This window comes from Acanthaster planci, linkage group LG20 (genome assembly GCF_054643075.1).
Source record: "Acanthaster planci isolate LZ-2023a linkage group LG20, COTS_SCS, whole genome shotgun sequence".
In the NCBI taxonomy this organism is placed as follows: Eukaryota; Metazoa; Echinodermata; class Asteroidea; order Valvatida; family Acanthasteridae; genus Acanthaster; species Acanthaster planci.
The window spans coordinates 5,570,121-5,597,440 of record NC_141796.1 but is presented as its reverse complement, the minus strand read 5'-3'; the positions used below and the strand labels follow the sequence as shown (position 1 = coordinate 5,597,440).

Below are 27,320 nucleotides of genomic sequence, written 5' to 3'. Positions count from 1 at the left end.
TGCCCCTCTCATTTTGTTCCAGCTGATAATTATTTAAATATTTCAATGTATGGGTGTCGCCAGCAACAACTGATGAACGATGAACACTGGACGTCTACTTTGAGAATTTTTCCCAAGCAAATCTATACCGGGCACGAAATGGGACAGAGGGGTACCCCCAACAAGTCCAACCCCTATGCACGCTCTATCCTACTGTTAACATCTCCCTAGAAAATGAAAAGAATTCCACAGAGTATAACAATAACTGACACAAAGGTGTGGGTGGGTGATTGTGTGTGTGTGTGTGGGGGTTCTCTCGGTCCCATAGTTTGCATGGAATGAGCAAGTTTGTGATTTGTTTTCCCCTTTCTTTTTCCCCAGGGCAGGGGTAGGACAAACCCCCCTGCATTTTATTGTGACACCTATTTTATCATGCTATTTACAATTGATGTTTATCGATAACGGGGTAGTAGGCGTAGGAGAGTTTTGGAACAACCCCACCCTCCCAGGACTTCCCCACTCTCTAGACCGACTCCATCCTCTGGATTACGCCCAACCTCCGGGACTTCCCCCACCCTATAGACCGACTCCCTCCTCGGGATCACGCCCGGCTCCGGCACAAAAGGGGGCCCCCAACCGAAAATACTGAAAACCCCATTCTCCCGAATCGGAGGAATGAGGCTTCAATAAAATTGAGATTAAACTTTAATTCCTATGTAATAAATTGTACCATGAGTACGCAAAGAAAATCGCAACGTTGTCCTCTCTTAGCGGGCTTAATCGATTTAACAAATCAGTTTTATCGGCATTTGTCAAACAACATAGTATAAACTTACTGCCACCTCGTAAAGAAAAGTCACACGAAACCGGAGCTAGTACGAGCGATTCGAGCGAGCCAACAGCAATTTAAAACATCTCACGAGGCAGTCGTATCGTCAGCTCTTACAAATAGCCCAAGACAACAACATACGCTTTACGGCCATAGGCACAAAAGGCAACGTACTACGAAAAGACCTTACTACCGCGATTAAAGCTTAAATTAAACCAGAAGCGATTGAAGAGGTAAACATTCGAAGAATCCGGCGCTTTAAAGGTAACTATTGAAATTGGAAACTGACGCCTACTTTCTTTGCCGACGATATGATTCACTTCTTCAATTCTTACAAAAAGTACATCGAAGACAAACCGTTGGCCGAGTTTAAATAGAACGACTCTTACAAGTTGCAAACGGCAATCAATGTCAAGTTCAAGACGGAGAAGTCCGTAGTTGAAACTAAACTCGGTGTTTTCACGTTTACAAGTAAAAACAACACGGTCATTTCTAAACAAGAAGTCAAACACGCGTTAAACCAACAAATAGCAAAACATCTCGAAGACGTCGAAGCTCACGAACAGAGAGGCTAGGGCTGGGTATTTTACAGAGTCGTCTCGTTTTACATTAACGTGGTGTGGTATAACATCGTAGGAACGACTTAACTTTCATTGCCTAAAGAATTGACAGACAAGAAAGCGATCATTAACGTCCAAAACAAAAATGACTCAGAGTGCATTTGCTGGGCATTGAGAGCTGCTTTAAAATTATATTCAGACAACGTAAACATCAGTTTGAAACTAATACAGATTATAAAATAAACAACGAACGCACCTCGACGTACACTACACACGACGGCTTAAATTTTGCAAAGGTGGACTTCCAACACCTATCTCACAAATTCCACGCATCGAATCACAAAACAACTTGGCAATTAACGTATTCGGTTACACGGGTAAGGATGGTGTATATATACTCCACAAAACTAAACACATTGGCGAGCCGATCAACTTGCCTTATTTTAACCGAGGTGAAACAAGTCGTTACTGCTGGATTAAAAGTTTTTCTCGGTTAATGGGTGACGTAAGCAATCACAACGGTAAATCGTATTGGTGTTTCAATTGCTTGTCCCACACATTCTCAAGTTTGAAAATTACAAAAATAAACAAGACGCCCCATTCATAATTTACGCAGATTTCGAATCTGTTTTGGAGCGCCTCCCACCAAAACCATTAAACACGGCCAAAACACAACACCACAAGCCTTGCGGCTATTCTTACGCGGTCGTTAGATGCGACAGCGTGTGTTCCAGTCGCGAAACATCGCGGGAAAGACGCAGCCGTTCATTTCGTGCAATCGATATGTGAAAAACAGATTTATCCAACGAGAGAATGTCAATGCCACATCCCAGACGAACAAAAAACTAAAGGCGGAAAGGCAGCTTTTAGTTCCTTAAATGGTCGCGGTTTCAGAGACTTCCTTTGCATGATTTGCGAAAAGCCCATCAACAAGTTTCGTAAAGTCCGCAATCACTGTCACGTGACGGGTAAGTACCAGGGCCCGGCACACGCCCATTGCAATCTAAAACTCCGAGTAGTACTAAATCAAACACCGGTCCCGGTGATTTTACACAATTTGGAAAAATACGACGCGCAATTAATCATGCAGGGTACTCACGCGTTCAACGGTAATAAAGTTAACGTCATTGCCAAAAACACCGAGAATTACACTTCGTTTTCGTTTGAACAACTTGGGTTTCTAGACTCGTTGCTCGATCGATTGGTCAAAAACCGTTCTCCGGAAGATTTTAACCTGCTTCGCGAAAGATTTCCAAGAAACACGGGCCTGCTTTTAGAGAAAGGCCTTTACCCTTATGAATATATAGACTCCTTTAGCCGATTCGAAGAAACCGACCTGCCCCCTCTAGACGCCTTTTATAGCTCGTTGAAGCAGCAAACCGTAAGCATAGAAGAACATTCGCGGCCCAAAATGTATGGAAAACGTTTGACTGTCAAAATCTCGGAGACTATCACGATCTCTATGTCGAAACGGACACGTTGTTGTTGGCGTGCGTATTTGAAAACTTTCGGAAAGTCTGCAAAAAGAATTATGGCTTGGACCCGGCCAATTATTACTCGTCGCCGAGGCTATCGTGGGATGCACTTTTGAAACGTTATGAAGTTCAACTAGAGCTATTGACAAACATCGACAAGCATCTCTTTTTCGAACGGGCTAAAAGAGGCGGCATCTCTAGCGTGGGAGCGAAACGTTTTGCCAAAGCCAATAATTCAGATTTAATTTACTATACGGCCCCAACATTCAGATGTTGTATGTCATGTATCTGAATGTAAATAACGTGGCACCCGAAAACATCTCGGTACAAAACGAATGGCTCTCGGACTATCAAAATGATTTGCTATCGAGCGGAGAAAGGGTTACCTCTATAGACAAGCTAGTTAACGAATTTAGGCACGAAACACAAATACGTGGTAGACTATCGCACGTTGCCAAGGTACCTAGAATTAGGACTTGGATTAAAAACGGTTCCTCGCGTAATGTCGGTTAAACAGGCGCCTTGGATGAGAGGTTACATCGACAAAAACACCGAGTTGCAGAAATTGGCCAAGTCTGATTTCGAAAAAGACTTTTTCAAATTGATGAACAATTCGGTAATTGGCAAGACGATGGAAAATGTGAGGTACTACATCAACGGGCATTTCCTAAGAGATATTCAAGACGCAGAACGGTACAAGAAACTAACTTCTAAACCGCACTATAAACCGATTACTCCGTTTAAAGGGTGTGATCTCTCATTCGTCGAAATGTATAAAAACAAAGTTGAATAAGCCGATTTACTGCGGCGTAAACGTGTTAGATTTATCACAGACGTTATTGCACGTTAAAGTCGGGTGGATTCCATTTTAACGGAGGAACAGAATTTGAAAAAGGCAAAAGGAGTTACAAAAACGGTAACTCAAAAACATCTCACACGCGAGGCTTAAAAAACCCTGTGGAAAAAAAACAAAATTTTAATAAATAACAGCTTTTCAGATCGGACAAACATCAATTATTTACAGTAACGCAAAATATGCTGAGCCTTTCGCCGGTGGACACGAAACGGTACATTTTACCAAACGGCATCGACACGTTGGCCTACAGGCATTATTGTATATCGGAATTCGGCGGTAACTCGGTGTCTTCGGGTACCACTTGAAGCTCTTCTTTCACAAAATAACGTTTGGGCCCGTCCAACAAGTAATATAAACTGGGCTCCGTTTTCACCCTTTTGCCATTGACCCGCTTAAATGACTCGTGCGTCTCTCGATTTGATAAACGTCGACGCTCCTCAATAGGATCGGTCGCCCTACTGACGGGGCCACCTTTTTGCTCGCCCGAGTAATACAGATATCTAACCACAACATTTGGAGAAAGTTGTTTTTGGGAGCCTCTAGGGGGTGCAGCGGGCGTCTGTCTCACTGTCTCAGCGATTTTATAACTTGGGGCAGATGTTTGTTCCATTCTACGTTTCGCGTACCAACATTAGCATTTCTTGTGCATATTGATATCCAAATAAACGCCTGGGCAACGTCCGATTAAACCGTTCGACGATTCCCTGCGATCGATGGCCTCCGGGTTCGCCCACTTGTATTTTGACGTTGTGTTTGGTATGCAGCTTTTTAAACTCACCTTTAAATTGCAATCCCGAATCCACCATGGCAAATGTAGGCCAAGTTAGAGGCGACCTTTTATAAATCTGTTTAATTGCTTCTGACGCTTGCTCGGCCGTTTTACTCGTCAACGGCTCGGCCTATTTATATCTGGAATCCACGTCAACCACGGTTAAAGCGTATTTATAAGTTTTACGGTTTACTCGATCCCAGGGTAAATACAACACATCCAACTGGTGCGTTTCATTTGGTTCGGCCGATTCGGATTGCAGCGTCGTTGGCCTGGGTACGTAATCGGGGCGGGTAAATAAATTTGCCAGACTGGTTGCTTTTTTAACCAGTTTCTAATAACCGACTTGTCTGCACCCGTCTTTTGATGCAAGTGATTTACAGCACTTTCGCCTTGCCAGTAGGGCCGACGGCTGTAAAACAACTTTGAAAATTCTTTGTCCATTTTAAAATAAAGTTAAACTTAAAGTTAAACTTAAACTTAACAAAACCCTAACTAAACTTAACTACTAAACCTATACGCCAAAAAACCAACCAACGCGGTACCTCCCAAGATCCACACCAACTTGCGAACGTCTTGGTTTTCCGAAGGCACGTAAAAGTCCGACAACTTGGGCCCCGGTTGCAATGGCATCACGCTTTATCGGTCAATTCCGAATAAGCGTGACACGCCTTGTCAACGTTGACAAATGTCTGTTGACTGGCGCATTCCTGCCTCATGCGTTCGTTTAAAAAGACCAACATGTGAACTCGCTGAGTTTTCCAGTCTTGTTTTGCCCGTGCCAGTTGCTCCAAGGCCAAATCGTGCCGCTTTCTTTCCTCGTCTACTCGTTTTTGACTTACGCTGCTAAATAAAAAAAAATGGAGCCGTAAACGCCAATGCATTTACTATAGCTCCTCCAACCATCATCAAAGTACTCGCCACTTTTAAAATATGTATTTTAAAACATGGAACAAGAAGTTAAAGACAATTTGATTGAAATTCAAACGGATCAAACAAACATCAAAGGCATACTGGGCGACATGACAGCCAACATCAATCACAATTCTGACGTACTTTTAGAGATTCAAGAGGTACTTGACGAAATAAGACACGAAACGTTTCACAAGTGGGGTAAATATGAAGACCTATTTTTTGCAGCGGGCGTTTCACTGATTTTGTTTGTGATTCGTGAGTAAAAACATAGAGTATAAAATAGTCTGTTATAAAACATGACGAGCCAGTATACAAGAAAAATTGAACCCGAGTCGCAGGCTAAAATTGCCTCGGGCTATCAAGGGCGAAAGACGCGAAGTCGCCATTAATAATCCCAGTACAATCGCGGCCGGGCCCTTTTACCCCTCGGGTTTTAAAGAACCGTTAACTTATCAGTTGACGTTTAATAATGACGACAAGTATGTCAAAGGTACAGGCACGTTTGGAGAACATTCAATTTCGGAGCTAACGTTGGAACACGAAGTCGTCACCAATCGCGATTTTGCAGAAAGTGCCCCGTTTATTATTTATTCGACCGCATTCACTCGTGGAAGAAACAGACTGTTAATAAATCAGACACGCTTTGGAGCATTAGCATTGACCAGAAGATTAAAAGCTTGAAAGGGATTTTGATCTTGTTTAAAGATCCGACCGTAAATAACCTGCAAGGATTTTACAACCCACAAAGCACGAAAACAAGCGTCACGGTCGAGGGTAAACCGAATCAACTAAATTCGCAATGATTATTTGAAAACCAACATGTTTGCGAAATTTGCAAGCATTTCGGAGCAGTGGCAAGACTAAATGGGTCTTGGATCTATTAGAAACCGAGTACAGGTTTGCGTTTGAAGCGATCGTGATTATTTGGCCGACGTTGTTTAAAAACAAAACGTATTTAGAAAAGTTGTGGGTATTTACAGACAAGAATGTTTATTTGTGTGATTTAGATCGAGAGAAGTTAGAATTAAATGAAGCCGTCGATTTATAACAAAAAGCTTCGTCAACAATGTCTAAAATACGTTGTAAATGCAAGCATGGCCGACAAAAATATCGTTGTAAAGAATATTACGGTAATAGCATTTGCCCCCATGGTCGGGAAAATATAAATGTAAAATTTGTAGCGACGCCATTAAGATTACAATTAATCGTTGGTTAAAAAATTACAAACCAAATAATAGAAAGTATAATTGTTACGACCCAAAAAATCGTCGACAGAGAATTTCTACGAGAATTAATTGACGAGAATGACAACTTTAAAAATTGTTTATATAAATAGATAACATCAAAAGTATTCTCGCCAATTCAAAAGTCAAGAATCTGTCGAACACAGGGCCCAATTTCAAAGACAGATTGTGTTCAGTCGTTGTCTCGGGCGAATCAAAAAAATATTTAGGCAAAGAATACTCCCTAAAAGACATCGAGTCACAGGAATCGCGCTTGCGCTGTTTCTGAAAAAGAAACACACCGAGGTATAAGTGCCACCTCCACCAGTTCAAACAACAGCTACCGAGCCAGAAATTTTGAATATGGAGTAATTTTTAAACCCACATATAATAAGATGAGTAACGCTAAATCGATTGGTGTAAATGGTATTGCCAATACGGTATACCACGGAGCTGTTATTAGCCTAATTTCCATGGGATATACCATTCTTAGTAATAAACTACTTAAAATGAAACTGCTGGATCTAAATCGGTTGTATGTCGAAGACGCCGCAAAATTGACCGCAGTGTCGGCGGGTGCATTGGCCACACATTGGCCACCAGTTGAAAATCGGTTTATTATAAAGATGGCAGGAGGCTGATTCGACCCCGAAGAGGTACCCCTGTTGGATCGAGAGGAGGAAAATTTAACGTACGATTATGACGACATTGACAATGAAAATTTTGACGACGACGCAAGAATACAAACGTCATTTATTCCGAGCTCAGTTAGACCCAAATTAGAGGTTGGACCTAAATATGATATGTCAGCATTAGGTAAAAGGGCATTTATAATCAATCCCAGGGTAGACAGTTTCTACGATTATTACAGGCACGCCGGCCGAACAGACGTACCAAAATCTCCCCAGTACGAAATATTTGAATATCGAACAAATAGAGGTTTATTCTTCAAGGGCATGGGTGATAAATATAACGAGGAAGTACTTTTAAGGAAGGAAGTACTACTAAGCATTCTTAGGTCTTTGTAACCTAACCTAGTCTTCTGGACGTAAGTTAAGATAAAGACTGAAAGTTAACTTAATTTTTTTATAGCTACTGCCCTCCATGACGACCTGTGGCGTTTGAGGTAGTTTCTAAGCCGGGCTCTTCAGAGGAGGGAAGATAAAACAAACTTTTGAACCACTTTCGTGGCCATCCAAACACAGCAATTTTATCGGAGCCCAGTTACATGTCCCTTGGAAATGGTTGCGCCCGTGTGGTTTCCACTTACTTGCAGCTCCTACGTGCTCTCCCTTCCAAAACGACCTGTGGCGTTTGAGGTGTTTGGATACTATATGCCGATGATGGCGCTCTTCAACAGGCCACTACATGTGTGGCGTGTGAGCCATTATCCGTACATGTAAGTACATTGGGAGATCGATTTCAGGACGTAATAATAATAACATTCTTTTCATATTTGTTTTCTGAGTTTTTGAACTATCTTTTTGATTTTTTGGACCTATGTGCATACAAATTAGAGACAAACATTTTAGGACGATGATGATTTCGCTCAAAATCACTGAGAGTGTCAGCTTCAAGGACTTCGGCAAGTTATATTTTGTATTCAGCAGCGCCCTTGTGCGGTACGCGACTCCTTTTTCTGAATCCATTTACATTGAAGAGGACGATCGACAGCTGGCGCTTGAGAAAATCATGTAACCGTGTGACACATTCCTTGCTGTCAGTGCAGGCCTTCATGTATGTTTATTTTCCTTAAGACTAAGTACAGCCGGAGAGCACTGCAGTCTGTTTATGTTTTCAATTTTTCCTCAAAAATCTGTAGGTAATTATTTATAATCTGCTCTATATTTGGAGGCACCCAGTACGATTTATATCTTAATTTGGATTCGCCTTTTTCCAATTTTAATAATTTTTGTCCCCTGTGACAGCAATAAATGAGAGTAAAAGAAATTACTAGGCCTATGTACCACAGTTCTGACCTTTAGTTGAAAAAGTTACCCTAGCACATACAAGGACCCGTGGAAAGTTGAATAGAAGAAGTAATGACAACATATCAATTATTTTTCGATAAATTATCAATTATTTTTGTGACGGTAGGTGGGTGGGTTAATTCGGGCACCATCGTAAAAATCTCCGGGAAAGGTATGCCGCGCCCTCAGGGACTATCAAATTTTACGCAGTGTATTACGCATTATTACTGTTCCGAATGACTTGGCTACGGCTGGTTTTTGACACACAGTCTATGGAAAATAGATGAAGCCGCTAGCTGACGAATGCCAATATGTACGTGTGATGTATGGCTGTAGCCAATTGAATCGGACACACGGGCTAAGCCTGTGATGGGCAGAAAACATGCGCAGAGAAGCTATTCTGGGAATCCAAAATGGCGACAGGTTCTGGGCGAAGATGACAGCGGATCGCACGGAACATGTAAATGACTGAAAAGTGAATTCATTTGGGATCCAGAATATGGCTCGCCTTGCGGATTACTTCGCTGTTGTTGGCTACGACCATGAAAAAGAACGTGAGTTAAAATTTTGTCTCGTTCCTCGCCTACAGGAGCGCTCAGTACACTTGGGCGTTTGGCGACTTGTCCTGCCGAGTTGCTTCTGTACGCAGTTACTGAGTCTGGCAAATGCGTTACAGCCACAATACATGAATTGTGGTCCAGTTTCTGGACACTTACATAGATTTTTTTTCCATTCTGACTAATACATAAGGGACGTTTAAATATTAATTAAACACAGTGAATCAGAGTTAAAAATATTAAAATAAATATTAAAATAATACTATATAGGCCTTGGGCCTACAAGTAGTACATGTATGATGTATCATAGGCTACATGTATGTGATGTGCTTTTATTGGGCTGGTAATAGCCCTACTACTAGTGTGGCACGGACTCTCATTCCCGATCCATCCTTAGCCACACATCCGTATGCGCAATTTCGTGTCGGTGTACTGAACATTTTCGGCGCACCCACTTATCATCGTGGGTGCAATTTCTTTTGCACACGAAGATGATTCTTGACCTTTCCGCTTTCTAAATACTATTATTGAACAATTTCACTCACGTTATTGAGGTATTTTCCAGTCTTTTCGCCTTTATCCATTCAATCAAATGGGCCGGCTCTCCTAGTTGCCATCTTTAAAATAAGATCGTTGAACAATACGTCACTTGACCCCTCATCGTTTCGACGGCTGTTCCATGTCAAGACATCTGTAATAAACAGACTGAGCGATAAGATACTACATGTACCAATGGGCTCTTCCAAAACTTTGGGTCATCTTGGCCTGACAACCAACTGTGTACACACTGCATATTTGTGCTGTTAAATCAAAGGGAGGTTAATTAAGGAACCATTACTCAATCCTGATAGGCCCAGTTGGAATAAATTTTGACAATCAAGAAAACTTCAAATTTCTAACTCAAGTTTGGCAAAAGACAACCACTCAGTCAAATCATGCCATTTTTTTTTATCTGGTTACCCGACTTGGGCATTTTAGATTCATCAAAACAAATCTCCATCCAGGTCAAGGAACCAGACTACATTCGTTTATTTGTCATTCATAGCTCTTCGGGGCAGTCATGTACGCTGCCGTTTTACCCAAAAATTTTCCTGAAAAACCAAAAGCCCTGTTCTCTTTACTTTCTGATATGAAAAGGGACGTCACCAGCAACTTGTTCAGATGAGTTGTTTCGGAAAAGTAGAATTCGTTCCCTTATAATAGTAACAGGGTGCTAAAGGTAATGAACCCCACTACGTTTGTGTGCAGGGTATCAAGTGCTGAGTTGGAACTCGTTCTGTATCATATCATTATACCAAAACTTTATAATGGGGCACCTTAAGGGGGTTTTTAGCTAGCAAAAGGTGTTGGTTCCAAGGGAGGGAAGTATTAATTAAGGAAGGTAAATTTGTGTACAGTGTAATGCAGACTGAGACCTCAAGTGCATGAAATTTAGGAAAATGTAGTTGAAAATCAAGCTAGTGTGACTCGCTGTGAATTGGTGTAAAGAATGCCATTTCTCTAGTTCTTTTTGAGGCAAAGAGAAGGTCTTTGGTATTTCTCTAGCCAAGTTTGAGGTCACCGTTTAGATTCTTAACTTGGGAAAACATATTTCAGATCTGCAGACTTACTGCTGGTTTGTTGTTGATTAAACGAAAAATGGAAATAGAATGTGGAAAAAAAAGTAGCAGTTTGATTTTCAAATCACAATGGACAAGGAAACAATTCATCACATTAAAAAAAAACACCTGCCAATGCCCCAAGATGTTGCAGTTTTACAGCTTGAGTCTGAGTGGAGGCAGTTCCTGGTGTTGACTTGTTTACATTCTTGTATGGGAATGAGTCCACTATTCATTATGCATGTACATATGTTCTGTTTCATGAAGCAGAAGGTTGATTTCTTCATTCGTCACACTCAATTAGACATGAGGTACACAGAAGATTTATAAACAGTGGGAGTCATCATTGAAATATGCTTGATGGTATGATTAATACAAGTACATGTAAATGTTCAGGTACACTGTACACTGGCGAGCGAAAGTTTGCCCGCACCCATAAAAAACGTTATGTGCTGTCAGTTTTCAAATAAAACATACTGATTAAATCAAGCAAACAACTCCAGTGTTTACAATAATATGTATTACTTTATATAAATTCACTTACGCTAGAAAAATTAGGTGTTTGGGGTCCCCTGGGTAATTAAAATGACGTTTAATCTTCTGTAACTACACAAAGTAAATGTAAAAATCCAATATGGCGGCGCCCATGCAACGGAAAAGACACGATGAGTGAATCAATGACTCAGTATCGCGTATAAGCCCCACCAGCATCAATGACCGCTTGGCATCGTCGGCCCATGGAACCCAATAAATTTGCCAGGATCTGAGGATCCAAGCCGTTCCAAATCCGCTGGAGAATTTCGAAGAGCTGGTCTTGATTTCGAGGGCGAACTTCACGATGGAGTTGCCGCTCAAGCTTGTTCCACAAATTCTCCAGCGGATTCAGATCTGGGCTCTGGGCGGGCCATTCCATCAACTGGAAGTCCCAACTACCCCCCATCTCTCGGACGAAATCTGGGGTTTGATTGGCAAGATATTCCCGTGTAATTCTAGCGGTGTGCGGTGGGGCATTATCCTGCTGAAACAGGAATTCCGTGCCAATCAAACGGTGGGCAGAAGGGAGCAGATGGTTGTCGAGCACGTTGATGTAGCCCGCCGCGTCCATGTTCCCGACGACCCGCACCAGGTCACCGACACCGGCAGAGCTCATGCAACCCCAAACCATGATTCCCGTGCCTCCGTGTTTAACCGATGGGACAACGCAGTTCTCTGCGAATTCTTCATTCGCGCAGCGTCGAACATAGACACGCCCATCAGACTGGAAGAGCTGGAATCGGCTTTCATCAGACCAGAGAACCTTCGACCAGTCGTCAGGGCTCCAGGCGAGGTGCTCACATGCCCAGCGCAGCCTTCGGGCCTTGTGGTCTGCAGTGAGGCGTGGCTTATGCCTTGCAACTCGCCCGTGAAACCCGGCTGCTGCTAGGCGACGAGAAACAGTTGTCCGATGAACTGTAACTCCTGTGGCGTTGGCCACTTCCACCGCGAGCTCGGGGGCCGTCATAAATCTGTTTTGGCGGCATGTCCTGATGAGATGCCGTTCAGCCCGTTCACTCAGAGCCTTTGGCCGGCCAGAACGTGGAAGAGTATCCATTGAATTATTCTCTTCCAACTTACGAAGATTATACCTCACCGTCTTTTCATTGATCTCCAACCTTCGGGCAATTTCTCGATTAGAAATTCCTTCCCCATGGAGGGCTTCGATCATCCCTTTTTGGACGTCTGTGAGATGTGATTTTCGTGGCATTGTTGATCGTTAGATTGACAGCAATAGAGTGATTCACATGCAGATATTTTAGCTGAGTAAGCGTATTTACCATATTTATGAATGACGGTGCCATACGATCTGATAAATATTCATTTAGGGCGCTGAAAAACTTGTTTGCCACAGCGCGCTGTAAATTTAAATACCCAGATAATGTATTCATGAGCTCATTAATATATTATGACGTCATCCAAAATGGCGTTTCAATACAGCGTTCGGGCTGTTCGCGGATTCTGCGTGTTCTCTGTTAGAATTTGTTCCCATAGACAAGCAAAAATATGACTAAAACTGAATAAAACAACCATGAAGGACACAGGGAGGGAAAAAAGTAATGTTGGAGGTAATTTTTATTAAAAAATGAACTCGAGAAAATTTTCACGGAGGGTGCGGGCAAACTTTCGCTCGCCAGTGTACATGGACATGCCAGAGTTGTACTAACCCTAACCCCCCAAGGGTTGCTGGCCCTAACCTTCCCTATTCACACAATGGGACTTAGTGCACAGAGGCTGTTGGACTTTGTTTTTCTGAGGTATGCCAAACCCAATGCAAAAGCCAGCTGTTATAGGCCTGCCAGATCTATCCCCACGGAATTAAACACTTTACTACTGTTTAATTCTGTAAGGTTGGGGAAGGTTAGGGCTAATGAGTCTTTAATTCTTATGACTTGTCGCTTGAGTTATGTCGTAACGTGACTCAGTTGAGTCATTGTAATGTAGTGATTCGAGTCGAGTCTACTCATGTACATTAGCTCAAGTGAATTCCAGTCACCAATATTTGAAAACAATATGATAAATAAAAGCAAGAGAGAAAGCCAGTCTTGGGCATTTAAAAATATATCTTTAGGTTACTACACCTCGTGAAATATTGTAATTAATCAAGCTGTATTTATACGGGTGTTGTATAAAACAAACTATGAATTTTCTAAGTGTGATGGTAAGAATAATTGCATGAGGTGACAAATGAAAGGTCTGATTCAAACTGGAAGTTGTCCAGTTGTGAATCCATTAATTTTTCGACATGATATTCCGAGCTTGCTGAATTGTTTGGCAGCATTTTATCTGTTGCTTAACGTTGAGTAATGTTGTACAAAAACAAGTTCTCATATATTTCATAAAATTGTGAATAGGGGAGCTTGATGCCTCGATTGCTTGTTGTTTTGCCATAAAGCATGTAAAGAAACTTCCACCACTAGGAGCTGGAGGTGTTTGTTATCCATTTCTAATGCGCAGTTGTTATACATTTTTTGAACGGTACAAATACTGGTCATTCCATGCCATGTGATCAATGATCCACCAATCAGATGAGTGGGATTTATATGTATGCATTTGTTGTATAATTACCTTTCTCACTCCTGCTGTCAATTTTTGCACATACATGTACATGTACATGTTCGCTCTTTGTGTATGTATATTATTCTACTCTCTGACATTTCACTTGTTTTTAATTTTATCTCTTTGTTCACCATTATAAAGCAATTTTTTAAAGTCCGTTTGTGGCCCAAAATTTCACGACGGTGAATTTGAAGTTTTAGCTGTCTCATGGTGTTTTGGAATCTGCATCATACTTTTCTGTATGTTCCGGTATGTGCAACATGTTACCCCATTACTGCTACCAGTGGTTGTCTGGTACAATTTACTGTAGCCTCTAACCATCATGTTATTGATGATTTCAGTCAGTCACTAATAATAAGAGGAAGAAAAAGACATTTATTTCCCAATACTCTTTGGATCAGGTTAGGGCAGTCAGTGAGGAAAAAGATGTTGTAGTGATGACACTGTAATGGCATGATACGACACAAAAGCATGACAGCCAAAGATATTGTAAATGTACACTCTAGTTCAGTTCCTTCCTTGTTCCCCGTAGCAGTTAACCACGACATGATATTCTGCATGGGCTGTATGCCACTGTATCAAATTAACTCAAGTGCTATAGTGGAACTGTGGTTTCCATCATGCTTCCTACGTGTACTAATAGTACATACCCATGTATTCATGTACGTGTACATGTACACACGTGTACATACATGTATCTTTGGATTTTAGCTTGGTTGCGGCTTGTTTTTGAGAATGTGTGTCACATGTACATGTATGTACTGTACTTGTATGTTTTTATGCAACTGTATTGGGACAAAAAGTCTTCAAGTTTCTCCCACTCTGTAGGTTGCGTTTTACTCACCAAGTTGTACGTGTACATGCAAGTAATTTAATACATGATATGGTATGGTACCGTACATCTCTGATTGTAAAGTTCAGGTTGACACATGCTGTCAGCTCTGTCTGTAGTGTATTCACCTACATGCAGAATGACTGCAATAGGAAATGCATGTATACATGTAGTACAGTGTACGTGTATTGTGCTTGTAATATAATAACTCCTTAAAATACAATCATAAGGATACAGGTTTGGATTTGAAAGGAAATACCACCATAGCTACCGACAGTATGCATTTAAAGCTTTAAAGAGGTACAGTACGGGATATCCACTGCACATATACAAGGTCCGTTACGTTTCATCTACCGTACGTATATTCACGAAAACTATTCTTTAGTACATGTAGATCAATCAGAAGATGGCATTAAGTAGAGATCACATGATTTTTATATACCAGTGCACGTATACATGTACATGCATCTTGGTTTCTTGGTTTCACTTTAAACATCACTTAAATTTTTACTGCCTACATTTGTAAGTATGACTGTTTGCATTGCATAAGCACTTGTGTGCATATGTACTGGTACCATTTATTAGTGCGCTGATCTACATAAATTCTGAACATACATGTACATGTATGGTATCGTACATGTACATGTATGGAGTCGTACATGTACATGTACCAGTACCATATTTATGTATTATACACAGCTGTACATGTGCGTGGATATTTGTTGTGAAATAATGTCTACAACTGCATTTTGTCAACACGGCTCAACATGATACTCTGCATAGTACTGGTACTTAACCGCCCTTTAACCGGATGTATCGAGGCCTTTGAAACGTACCCGCATTTGCCCAATCAGCTCTATTCTGCTCAGGCAAATGTACGGTACATGCAAATTTTGCATGTTTATATACATTGTATGTGTACAATTTACGTGTACACTGCCTGTCATTCTAGAGCCGAATAATGCCATTTGTACATTGATAAATAATCACAGCATAGCGGGATTCCCTATTAAAAATAAACCTGGGGTCAGTCCCTGGCAGAGGAGGGGTTTAATAGTCACATTTTCGTCCGCGGTGTGAGGCGGATATTGATTTGCCTGACAGCGGAGAATGCCTGGAATTCCGTGTGGAGGAGAGGCCAGGGCCCGTGCGCGAGTCCGAGAAGCTGTGGCTGTCCGAAAATCTGGCGAGTTTCTCCCCTCTCCCTCGGCTGAGGGCTTTTGGGGGGTGTCTGCTGGCAGTGATGAATGATTGCAGCTTTTGGAACTTGCTTTGAAATGTGGATCTAGTTTTGCTGAGCTGCCCTGGCAGAGAGAAGTACAGTGTACACGGAACTTGCATGCTAATGTGTGAAAATTCATTCCATAAATTTGAGGTCCTATTTTTTTTTCTTGTCCCTTTCACATCTGACATGTGATTTTGGAAGTTTAGAATGTGTTCTTTACATTTCCAAGAGTGAATAAGTAATTTTGCAAATTATCTGCCAAACAGCTAAGTTTGAATTCAATTTCAGTGTTACGTCAAACTACATGTACACAGGCCAGGTGGAACAGGAATACCGACAATTTAGACTTGACGACTTTTTGACATTTTTGGATCCCACTTTTATAGAATCACCCAAAGATGAAGTGACGGTTCGCATGTTGGGTGTTTAAATGTGATAAAAGTTTTCGGTCGCAAGATCAGGGTTTCATCTAATAAGATTGCAGCATTTGCCTGTCCCTTTTCAGCCAAGGTTAAACACTCTCTGTCCTCTCTACCAGGGAAAATTGACACCCCTTGGTACTCTCTGAGACCGTATTGCCACTGCACTCAGTGTTTTGAGGGAAATGTAACAGAGTTGTTCACCAAGTGCTATAAAACTTGTACAAAGTGGGGGCTTGTCAGTTTTGAACATGGAAAGACTGCTTGACCAAGTGTGTTCCTGCCTGTCATCAGGACAGGTATTTTGATTAAGTTGATGAGACACTGAGTATTGGGAGAAATCTCTCGAATTTGATCACCGGTAGTACATGTACACCCATACGCTGTGCACATGTCATTTTATATCCAGCAAGAAATGAGACCGAGGGGTACCCCCCAACTTGTCCAATCGCTATACACACTCTAGACTCTTGTTACCTAACACATCCCCCCTAGATGTCTAAAAAGAATTACTCAGATTCCAGTCAGACAATGATCAACACAAAGCTGGGGGGGGGTTCTCTCCGTCTCATCTTGTTTCATATGTGTCATTTTGGGGTTGATCGCAAATTCTTACTTCACGATCATTTAAAATACATTTTCAAATTTCTGTTTTCTTGAATTTGTCGGCTGTATGTGTACCATGGTAAATACATGTAATGTGCTAATGATGACCCCTTTGAGATAGTCCTTAACCTTATGCAATAGTTTGGATATACAGCAACGTGATGCATCCACCATGGACTTTGATACGTGCACATGATGAAGGTCAGTTCCTGGTGTGGTAGCTGTGATACAGCGCTTCTTGCCACAAGTATAAACTTGAAAAAAAAACTGTACAGGCATGCAAGATTTCCTCAGGTCAGCCGATTTCTTCCTGTTTCACTTCATGCTCGTGCCTTGAAACTGGCAAACATTGTACGAAAGTCTTGTAAAAACTGGAATTTCCTGTTTGTTTTTTGGAAAATGCAATTTGCATCTGTATTTGTGTGTGTGTGTGTTTTGTTTTTCAATGGATCTCCTGTGTCAGCGTTGCTGGAAACCTGTCCGAATTCACAAAAGGTTTGAAGGAAACCATGCATACCAGTGACATGTGAATTCTCTGTGAGACACACATTACACTAAATATGCTCTATGTACATACATGTACATGTACATGGACCGGTAAATAACAGCAGAGCAGGGGCTGGGTAGCTTCTGCCTTCCTTAAATCTCCTGGTACAGCTAGATTTTGAAATATTTGAAAGTATTTGGAGGTATTTTGGTTGATATCAAAATCCTTTTTCCTCAGAAAGGAAAGAAAAAAGCAAAAAAAGCAAAACCCAAAAACCAAAACAAGAACAAAACCCAAGAAGAACCTGTTGCGAAAGCTGTGGCACTCCTTTCTATATCTGATTCTGACAGCATAGGCAGAACTTAGCAATTGAGAAATTAAACAAGATAAGCACAGGGTTTGCTTCTCGCATATTAGTAACACCCTGTATGTGCACAGATCACTGTTGTTGAACATACACATGTACATGTAAGTGCAGATTAGTTTTGTTTCAAGTTTGCAATGCTAGTAAATCATAAAACGCATGAACACAGGCCATAAATTCAATTGAGTGTTCCTGTGTATGGTTTGTACCATAGAATATTTTTGTGCAGTGTGTTACACAACCTTGACAATGGGTAAGGACTACCGGTGTAGGAATTTTCATGTGTATCCCATGTCTGAATATCTTCACCCCCCTCACGAGAAAATAACAATAAAAAGCCTCACACAGGTAGTGTACACATACATGTAGGCATGGGTGTACATACATGTGTGGAGGAACTGTGGGATTTGCACCTTGGCAGACTGACTGGGAATTTTTAGCAGCAGTAACAGAACCTACATGTACATGTAAAATAATTGAAATAACACAAAGCGATGGAGTCCAGTGCTGGCTTCTTGCCCAGACAAAGCATGGGTGCCTCAGTCGTCTTATTGGTTGGCCATACACTTCCAATTAACCTTATTACATTACCAGTTACATACATACACGTACAATGGACTAGTACCGGTAGGTCCCTTTTGCAGTTTTGTAAACATGTACATGTACGGTAGGTTTGCATGTGGTACACCCTACCAGTGTGTACTGGTTGATTTAGGGAGCACCGTGGCAGATGACCCTCTGGTATTTTTAACACTGGTAACATCTGCACCACCTGAAGTAGTCAGGTCTGTATCCTACAAAGGCTTCCAAAACCGTTAGAGGAATGTGAAGAAACAGGAAGGGAGGAAGGGGTTACCGTCAGATTCAGTCCCAGCTGTATCGGTACCTACATGTACATATCTTTATAATGAATACACGAATACATACATGTACATGTACATTGTACGGTACATGCAAACATGGTACATGTACATTAAGAGAGAAACCCACTGGCGCCTGGTCCGTCTTCCTGTGGTTGCCGGCGGAACTGGCGGCGCACCCACTATGTGTTTGACCCGTGCCATGTTGGGAGCAGTGTCCTGGCTGTGCCCCTGCATTTTGTGCTGGATGGGGTGGCCAGGGTCCCGGTGCGTGGAATTTTTTTACTCCCAGCCGCCCTCTTGAACCGTGCCTGTGCCGTATTCGTCCACTGGCCGTACCTGTGGCTGTATAATACGGTCTTTGCCATTGGGCGCGTGTGCGATGGTCCCTGTACTGATCTTCCTGCAGTTGAGCCGAGTACCGGCGGGATGCTCCTGCCTGATTGGTCTGGAGTGGCGTTGGCTCCCTGACTGTTCTCTTCTTCCGCTTCTTGGCATGACTTAATAACCGCTGCAGCATTCCAGCTTGATTGGTCCTTGGGAATTTGCTGCATTTTCACGATGCGTGTGCGCCGTCCCCACATGTGCGAAGTGTGCATGTTACCACTTGCGACCATCCTGTTTGATTGGTCAGCAGGGATTATAATGGATATTCACGATCTACATGTATCCTGGTGGTCGAATCCACCATTGATTTATCTGTGCTTTTTCATGCAAGCCTGTGACCCTTGGATGGCATGGTGAATGTCCATGTCCACCCTAAGTGCCTGGGCTGCATGCAAACTACATGTACATGTATCTCCCCCATCACTTCGCTGATAGCATGCCACTGCCAATCCTGCCGGCTAAAAATCATTGTCACCACTAGACCTGGAGGAGAAACTCTCCAGGCCTGTGCTGTCACAGCGCCTGAGTACACGTGGCGCTTTGCCATTACCAGAAAATAATAACATACATGTATGCGACATTCCCAAACATTCATTTTATTAAACCCTGATTTTTTCGAAGGGGAGGACATGTTGATGGGATGATTCTGAAATGATGTTCAGTGTATTGAGACTGAAAGACAAACACTTCTATATTACAAATATAGAACGTATAGGGCCTACAAATTAGGTACTCACTTTTCATAGGACAGATCCCAATACAAGTATCGGCCAGCCACATTTTTACTTGCACCCCCTTGAAAATGAGTTATAATATCATTACACTCAGACGACGAACACCAAGGTGAGCATTTATTGTAATTTATTAAATACTGGTAACAATACACTGTCGCTGTTTGAAACGAATGAAGAATGTAGGGCCTACAATTAGGGTCACGCTCTTCAGATTGAGGCCTGAGCATTATCAATTCCCAATCCCCAGTGCAAGTAGAGGCATAATTACTTTCACCCCAAGAAAATAAGACTTATGAATATTATTACGCCCCAGACGATGAACGCTAAGGTTTCAGTTTAAATTATTTAATACAGGTGAAACTGCACGATCGCCTATAAACGATTGATAGGGAACGTAATGAAAGCTTGCAGTCGGAAACTGTTTCTAAAGTTCGTTGCCGACCCCTGCTAAAATCAACGTTGTGCGTTAATGATACAGTTTCTATATGGGCTTAACTTCTTGAGTATTTATTTCATCCTTTCTTGCGTAACCTAATTTTGATTAACGTATTCAGCTCCATTTACATGTAAGTACTGTTCTTAGCAGAAGTAATGAGATTGAAAAGCAATGAGAATATTATTCCCTGGAAGCAATGAATGGGATTAAAAAAGAAACACCTTTACAATACATTCCTGGATAGGAGACACGTATTCACTCTACATGTACATGTACCTCTATGTTATCACTTACATGTACGCCATTACGCCAAGCCATTTAGGGGACCAGGAGAGTGGCTTAGCACTTGAACTTGACTTAATCTTCAGTGAAGTACTTCTTTTGGTGTCGACCATGGTGAATAGTTTCTAATCGGTTACAACATCTCTCTATAGGCCTTTTCAATATGCATGTCCTTATTAACCCACAAATCTTCCAGGTAAAATATCATGATTTGATTTTTTGTCCCAGATTTCTATGACAATCTGTTTTCAAGTGTGTGGTTCCATTGAGTTTAGAGTTCACATGACACCTCTGCCCAGATATCGGACGTGGTTGTTCACTGTCACGGTTTCACTACCAAAACATCAATACAGCAGAGTTCCTTAATCTTACATACACCCTCCATTATTTAACCCTCCATTAATTGTTAAACAGAGCCACAGTATTCACATCGGTATGTGTAGAGATCTTCATAACAAGTTAATTCATTCTAAAAGTAGCTCAACAAATCAATTTTAATTGAAAAAACTCAAATGCCCACGGCAGTGACAAGGTAAATTTAAAAACGCCAACAGTTGCTTCCGACAAAATTAAGGTTGAGATTTGTAGGTATCATTAGGCTGTCATCTACAAAGTGTCTTCCCCTGCATACTATTCCACAAATTCCTCACTTAAACATGGGCTGGGCTAGACGTCCTCTGGAACACCGTCAACATTTACACCTTTTTAATACCACACAACGCTAATGTTGGGAAATGTTAGAAAAATTCAGATGATGTGCCCGCTGCAGCTTACAATGATTGTAATACATGTACACTTGAGCTCTTTGTAAGATCAGTTGTTTGTCTTGGATATCAGGCATATTTTTTTCTTTTAATTTGTGTACACTGTGTATTTTTTTCTATTCTTAATTATGCCAATAGAATAATGTCAGTCAAATTACACTGGTGTGGACTTTTGTGCCAATGTCCCGCTTTCACCGGTAAAAAGGCAAACAAAATGTGTTATGTCCAAACGGTGCGTTCCATTTACATTAGCCTTAATACATCGTTCCTATCCTTATAACACTGAGTAAACGGCCAACCCAGCAGACTTTACTCCGATCAAACTCGAGTAGCCTGGAATAACTGAAATATTCCCAAAAGAAGGCATCAGTTGCTGTCTGCTTCTTATTTCTTGAAGGCGTTTTTGACACTTCACTGGGCCACTCCCCCCACGAAGTTGGTCTCTTTATTGGGCATCATCAGTCTGAAAATAGTCCCAATCCACAGATTGCGGCGTTACTTCTTACTTCCACTTACTTTGTTGCCACTAGCAAGTACCGCGCAAAGCGCGGCATCCCGCTAGTGTACATGTACATGCACTTCTGTATTGAATTAGTCAGATAAACGTATGTGTACCTACATGTGTAGTGGTGTGTGCATGGAAGTTGCTACTGTACAGTTTGACATGTACATGTACGGTACCCTGGGTTCCATCACTTACGGGTGACCTACTTATGTAAATGATCTGTCTGGCTTTTCTACATTGGCCTCTCAACAACAGTCAGCCCAGCCCAGCATTTCATTCACACACCTCTGATAGCATTGTAGTGCCTGTATGCTTTAACAATAATAATGTACACAAATGATGCTCCAGAGAGGGAGATTACAACTTGTTACAGCCCCTCCAAACCCATCTACCCCAGACAATGAGGGGAAGCTTGCCTGGCCTGGTCTTTTTCACCCTGAAATTGACAGAAAAGGCTGGAGGGACAAAAGTGGGTTGACCTTGGCAAGTGTCTGGCCTTGGATTAGGTTACTCACTGTCTGTGTACACACAACTTGCATGTGGCAGGTTGGCTTGGGTGGACTTGTGGGATGTGTGTGCCTGCCTGGCCTCAGATGAGGTGTAGTGCTATAAATATCTAATTTGTGGTTTGGTTGAGTGCTAGTGTTTGTACACAAAGACAGGGCCCAAACTGTTGTGTTGTTCATGAGATTAGATTGTTTTCAGATTAAGAAAATGTGCTGTTTATGCATAGTGACACATTTTGCTGGTAATACAATATTGGGAGGGATCAAAGTCAGGGAAATTGGACTACACCTGTACAGAAAACCAGTAAACCAGTTGAACTGTTTTTTGTGTAATTTGAAAGAGTCACTCCTAAAAGTTTCAATTCACTCAGTTTGAAATACAGGAAACCCTTTCCTGTATGATAGCCACTTTTGTGACCTTGTTGAAGTTGAACCAGCCAACAACCAATCTGCTGTTATTGCTGTGGCCACTTTGAAAATTTGACTTCGTGTTCAGTTTAAATTTTATTTTCTCTTCGGTGGCACTGCTCAGCAACAGCAGACATTCTGGCAAAATGAAATTTACTGGCTAAATGAAATATTGTACATCAGCAGAGTTTCATTTGCACATGTACCGGCAACTACATGTAACATCAGAGTTCCACCTGGCAACTGCAGCCAGAGTTTATGCAAACACTTGAATTTTTTGTAATGCGGTTCTACATGCATGTACCGGTGCATGGACATTTTTTTCCTGACCAATTTCTCAAGTTTGTAGACCTGTAGACTTCGTAAACATTGCCTGTTGGTTCCAAACTTGTGTCAAAATCGTAATTACATGTATCTGTTTGTACATTATTCGAAAAGTGCCTGAAAATAAAACCAAAGTACACTGTACATGTAGTGTCCTCCCAGCTTAATGGGTTAAAAAGGCTCAACCATTTACTGTGTCCGTGAGCTAACCTTTTTACCTCGAAAATTTTTGTTTTGGTATGTGCAGCCTCAGTGCCAGCAGTGGACATGGCCCCGGCCTTTTTCTACTTCTTGTTGGCTCATGGAGGAAACCAACAGCGGGACCTTTCATTTTAACCATGAACCAACACCAACAGATAACCTTGACCACTGTCAGGAAGCGCATCTATATTCAAATTGGTTTTGTAGGAAATGCAAGGACATGCACTATGGTGACTCTTGGACCTTAATGTCTATAATACATGAATATGTAATGTGTACACATACGTATACATGTACATGTTGGCAGCTCCTGGTCAGAAAATTAAGAGACCCAGTAGTGGACCATAAAGTCCCCCCCCCCAAATACTTGCTTCCCATTTCATGGCATCTGAAAACAGGGTGCATTGGTACCCATTGCATGTTTGAAATTATTCGTTTATCTTTTTTGCATACTGAGTCAAATGTGCAGCTAAGCATTAACTGGTTAATTAACAGCAAGAGAGCTCAGGTGGCACTTGTTTTAAATGAAATACCCAGTACATGTACATGTAAAAAATACATCATAGGGTACGCCTACTAGCTGCGTGCATATCGGTAACTCCTCCGAAAATAAGTATATGTACATGTAAGTCCACACGAATGCATGTGCCTGTACATGTAAGCCAGTCAGCATTACCATGTACCGGTACAGTAGAGCCCATTACATATTGTGTAAACCGCAGTACATGTACATGTTTTTTAATGGATGACAAGATGGCTGTCTATGATATATTGCTGTTTAAAAGGTCACGGCCAACTGCCATAAATTTGACTAACCTTCACCTGCGAGGTTGCCGTGGTAATTTGAGAAAAATTGTTGAGGATTATGTGTCCCTCGTCCGAAAGGGATGCGGGCTGTTGCCTCACAGTACGGGCAATTTTTAGAGAAGTGTGTCCCCGATTGGACAAGAACTGAAACAGTGACCTTAGCCCATTCATAGGAAAGCAGCCGCCAGGTACGGAAGGCGACATCAGAGCTTGGAACCAGCCTGGCCGTGACAAGTTTATGGTGTGTTGTATACATTATTGGGCTGTGTTAGGGGAAGATGCGGCTTAATGAATTCACAATGATCTCACACCACGGTGGAGATCAAAGCTTCATGCCATCTGTTTGTGCTATACACTATGAAGTATCCAATACTTCCAGAGGTATTGTACAGCATACAGGATGAAGATACAGTGTCGCTAGACCAACCGGTTACATGTTGGCCTGCCTCTTGTCTGGGGCATAAATTATGCGTCAGTCCAGCTGAGTAGCATGCATGTGCTTACTAGTGACCAGCCTACCGGTACATGTCACATTACATGTAGCTGTGCATGTGAATCTGTTGATTTGCTTCAAATCGTCCCCAGGTGATTCATCCCAGATACAATGTACATGTACCTTGCTTTTGTGATTCTGCATATTGCTGATGTTTTTGTTGGGAAATTACACATATTTGAAAAAGCATTGGAAAATTGCTTCCAACTGAAAATAAGGCCTGCAATCACGTTAAGGCGCTCTTTTGTTGCAAGGATGGAAAAATAATAGATCCTCTAACTTCACCCTAAATGTGCACCACTATAAGTACCGGTATATATACTGTACATACGTGTACATGTATACACATGTACATGTACCGGTATACACATGTGCGTACATACAATGTACAAATCTACATGTATGTATGTGTACGTACATGTACATGTATGTGTATAGGCCGACACTTAGTGTGTGTATATGTACATGTACGTGTATACACGTGTGGGTATGTGTACGTGGCATGTTCTTCATAAAATGGACCAAAATGCAACTCCGGATGTCATTTTTCAAAACTTCTAGAAGAGTGACTTTGATCATGTAAAATACAAAATTAGCACCTTCAGATTTATCATAATGTGATTTGGGAATAATTAGGCATAATGTGTACAAATCAAATGGAGTTGAATTCATTTAAGTTTTACGTCGAAGTGTTGGCACCAAAGGACTTGATTTCAAAACTTTCCTCAACACCAAAGGGAATTCAGTATATTTTTCAACTGAAGTATTTTAAAGCACCTAAGAAATAAGTTAAAAAAATATAAGCCATGAAAAAAAGAGCACAAAATTGACAGAAAATGATGAGAAAAGTTTGGTTCTCTTCATTCTCTTACCGTTTATAATCACTCTCACTATACCAACATATCTGCCAGGTCTTATACCTTTCAACCACTATGACTATGACTATGACCAATTTTCTTTTGAGAAACCTTAGTCCAAAGAGAAAGATCATTGCCTTTCCGTGGAGGGGCTCATGAATATCAAATGAAAAGAGGGCGCACTATCTGGGTTGATGTCAAAGGTCAAACTGGCCACGATGCAGCAAAATGTTTCTCTAATGGCACTGTGAGATAATGACAGAAACTGCAAAATCACATTTTTGACTGCGGTTTTCGGAAACTGAAACTTCAAGAAAATGTGATCGGTCCAGTCGTAAAAGGATGATGGTTTGGGTGTGCTTTTTGCACTGTTTAAAACTTTTGTTGTACATCAATGTTGATTTTAACTCGCTATTTTTTTGCAGTAGATTTTTTTACACTTATAACAGTTCAAATGACGTTCATGACTGCTGACCCGATTAATTTTGAGAGGTATTTTTTAATTTCGTGATTATGGTTTTAATATATGTGAATATTATCACCATTCACCACATATAAATCTCTGTAAAATAACCACGGGGATTATCAGTCCTCGGTAAATTTTATTGGCTAGGATTTCCACAGGTTGGTCACGTCCGTCAAAAATGCTGACGTTTGAGACTTTAATTAACTCCAATTAAGTTGAAAGGTTGACAGGGTCATCATTGTTCCAGATATCAGCCATGACTTCCCTCAGTACATCAGACATTGGAAATTAATTCACTGCTGTTCACTTCAGGAAAAATGAACCCCCAAAGTTGAACATTATCTAATGGTCCATATTTTGAGGACCCTGCCACATGTATGCACAGTCTAAACATTGGTACCCGATATGTATGCTTAAGACTGCTGGAAACAAACAATTTGTTTCTCATACAAACTGATACAGTGCATCCGATGAATTCAAAATTCTGTGTAATACATGATGTACATACATGTACATTATAAGGTACATGTTGTGTGAACTGTAGTGTTCTAGAGGTCAGTCCCTTTTATCTCACACACTGTAAAATGTACCGGTACTTCCAGTACATGTATATATGTACAGTGCTTGCACTGGTGCAGGCGTACAGAGAAATCAACATACACATTTTATTTATGTACATACTGGTAACAGTATGTATTTTTTCGTGGTACATGCACATGTACTTGTACCGTATCTGTACCGGTAGAAAGATTGACATAGATTCAATGCTTTCATGTTCATGTACCGTACAAGCTCTGATACATGTAAATCACCTATACATGTACCGGTACATGATGTGAACATCAAATATGAAACAAGTACTGGTACTGATATGTGTAGTGCACTAGTGTTAATTAATTTTGGATTTTTTTTGGCCTGCCCAACGCGTATTTTAATACTGTAAACTCAGTATTTACCCCTGAAGGTTTATGAAAGAACCACAAGCGTACTCTGGTGAGATTCGAACCCACGACTTCCTGCTTACTAGTGCAGACGCCTTTATTCTTAACCACTTGACCACTGACCTTGGCAGTGTCGGCTGGCTGGTTGGAGTCAGATGTACACTGTAGCAGTGGGTATCGCAAACAACTTCGGGTATTTCCAAGGATGGAGTTGCGCCAGGGAGATACATCTACCAGGTACAAGGCAAATCCATCCTTGGAACAATTTCAAGTTAATTTGAATAATGCAGTTGTCCAGTACTTTGTACATGTAGCCCTAGGTACATGCACCTGTGTGAAACAGATGCAAGCCAGTGTATGAACATGTCGATGAAGTGATATGATGTGCATGTAATGCATGTACACGTACATGTACTGTACTTGACATCAACATGTACATGTATGTAAGGCCAGACCACTATGCTACAGCTACAATACTGAATTGATAGAAGGTTTAATGAAGCATGGATCTGTCAGGAGGCAAGGGAGAGTTGTGCAGTGTGTGTGAATCAGATCCATAGGCCTACAAATTGCATTTATGAATCATCAGTGA

The 27,320-nt window shown here is 41.3% G+C and overlaps 1 protein-coding gene across 13 annotated transcripts in view; it reads left to right on the top strand.

The window, feature by feature from the left end:
- The first annotated feature begins 8,965 nt into the window (after positions 1–8,965).
- Positions 8,966–27,320, top strand: part of LOC110977966 (myotubularin-related protein 13-like) — a 92,237-nt gene continuing 73,882 nt past the window's right edge. For all 13 annotated transcript variants that reach the window (XM_087130261.1, XM_022232526.2, XM_022232522.2 and 10 more), the window contains exon 1: positions 8,966–9,130. In XM_087130261.1, the coding sequence (XP_086986387.1) occupies positions 9,076–9,130 (55 nt within the window). In that variant the 5' untranslated portion in view covers positions 8,966–9,075. The remainder of the gene's footprint in view (positions 9,131–27,320) is intronic.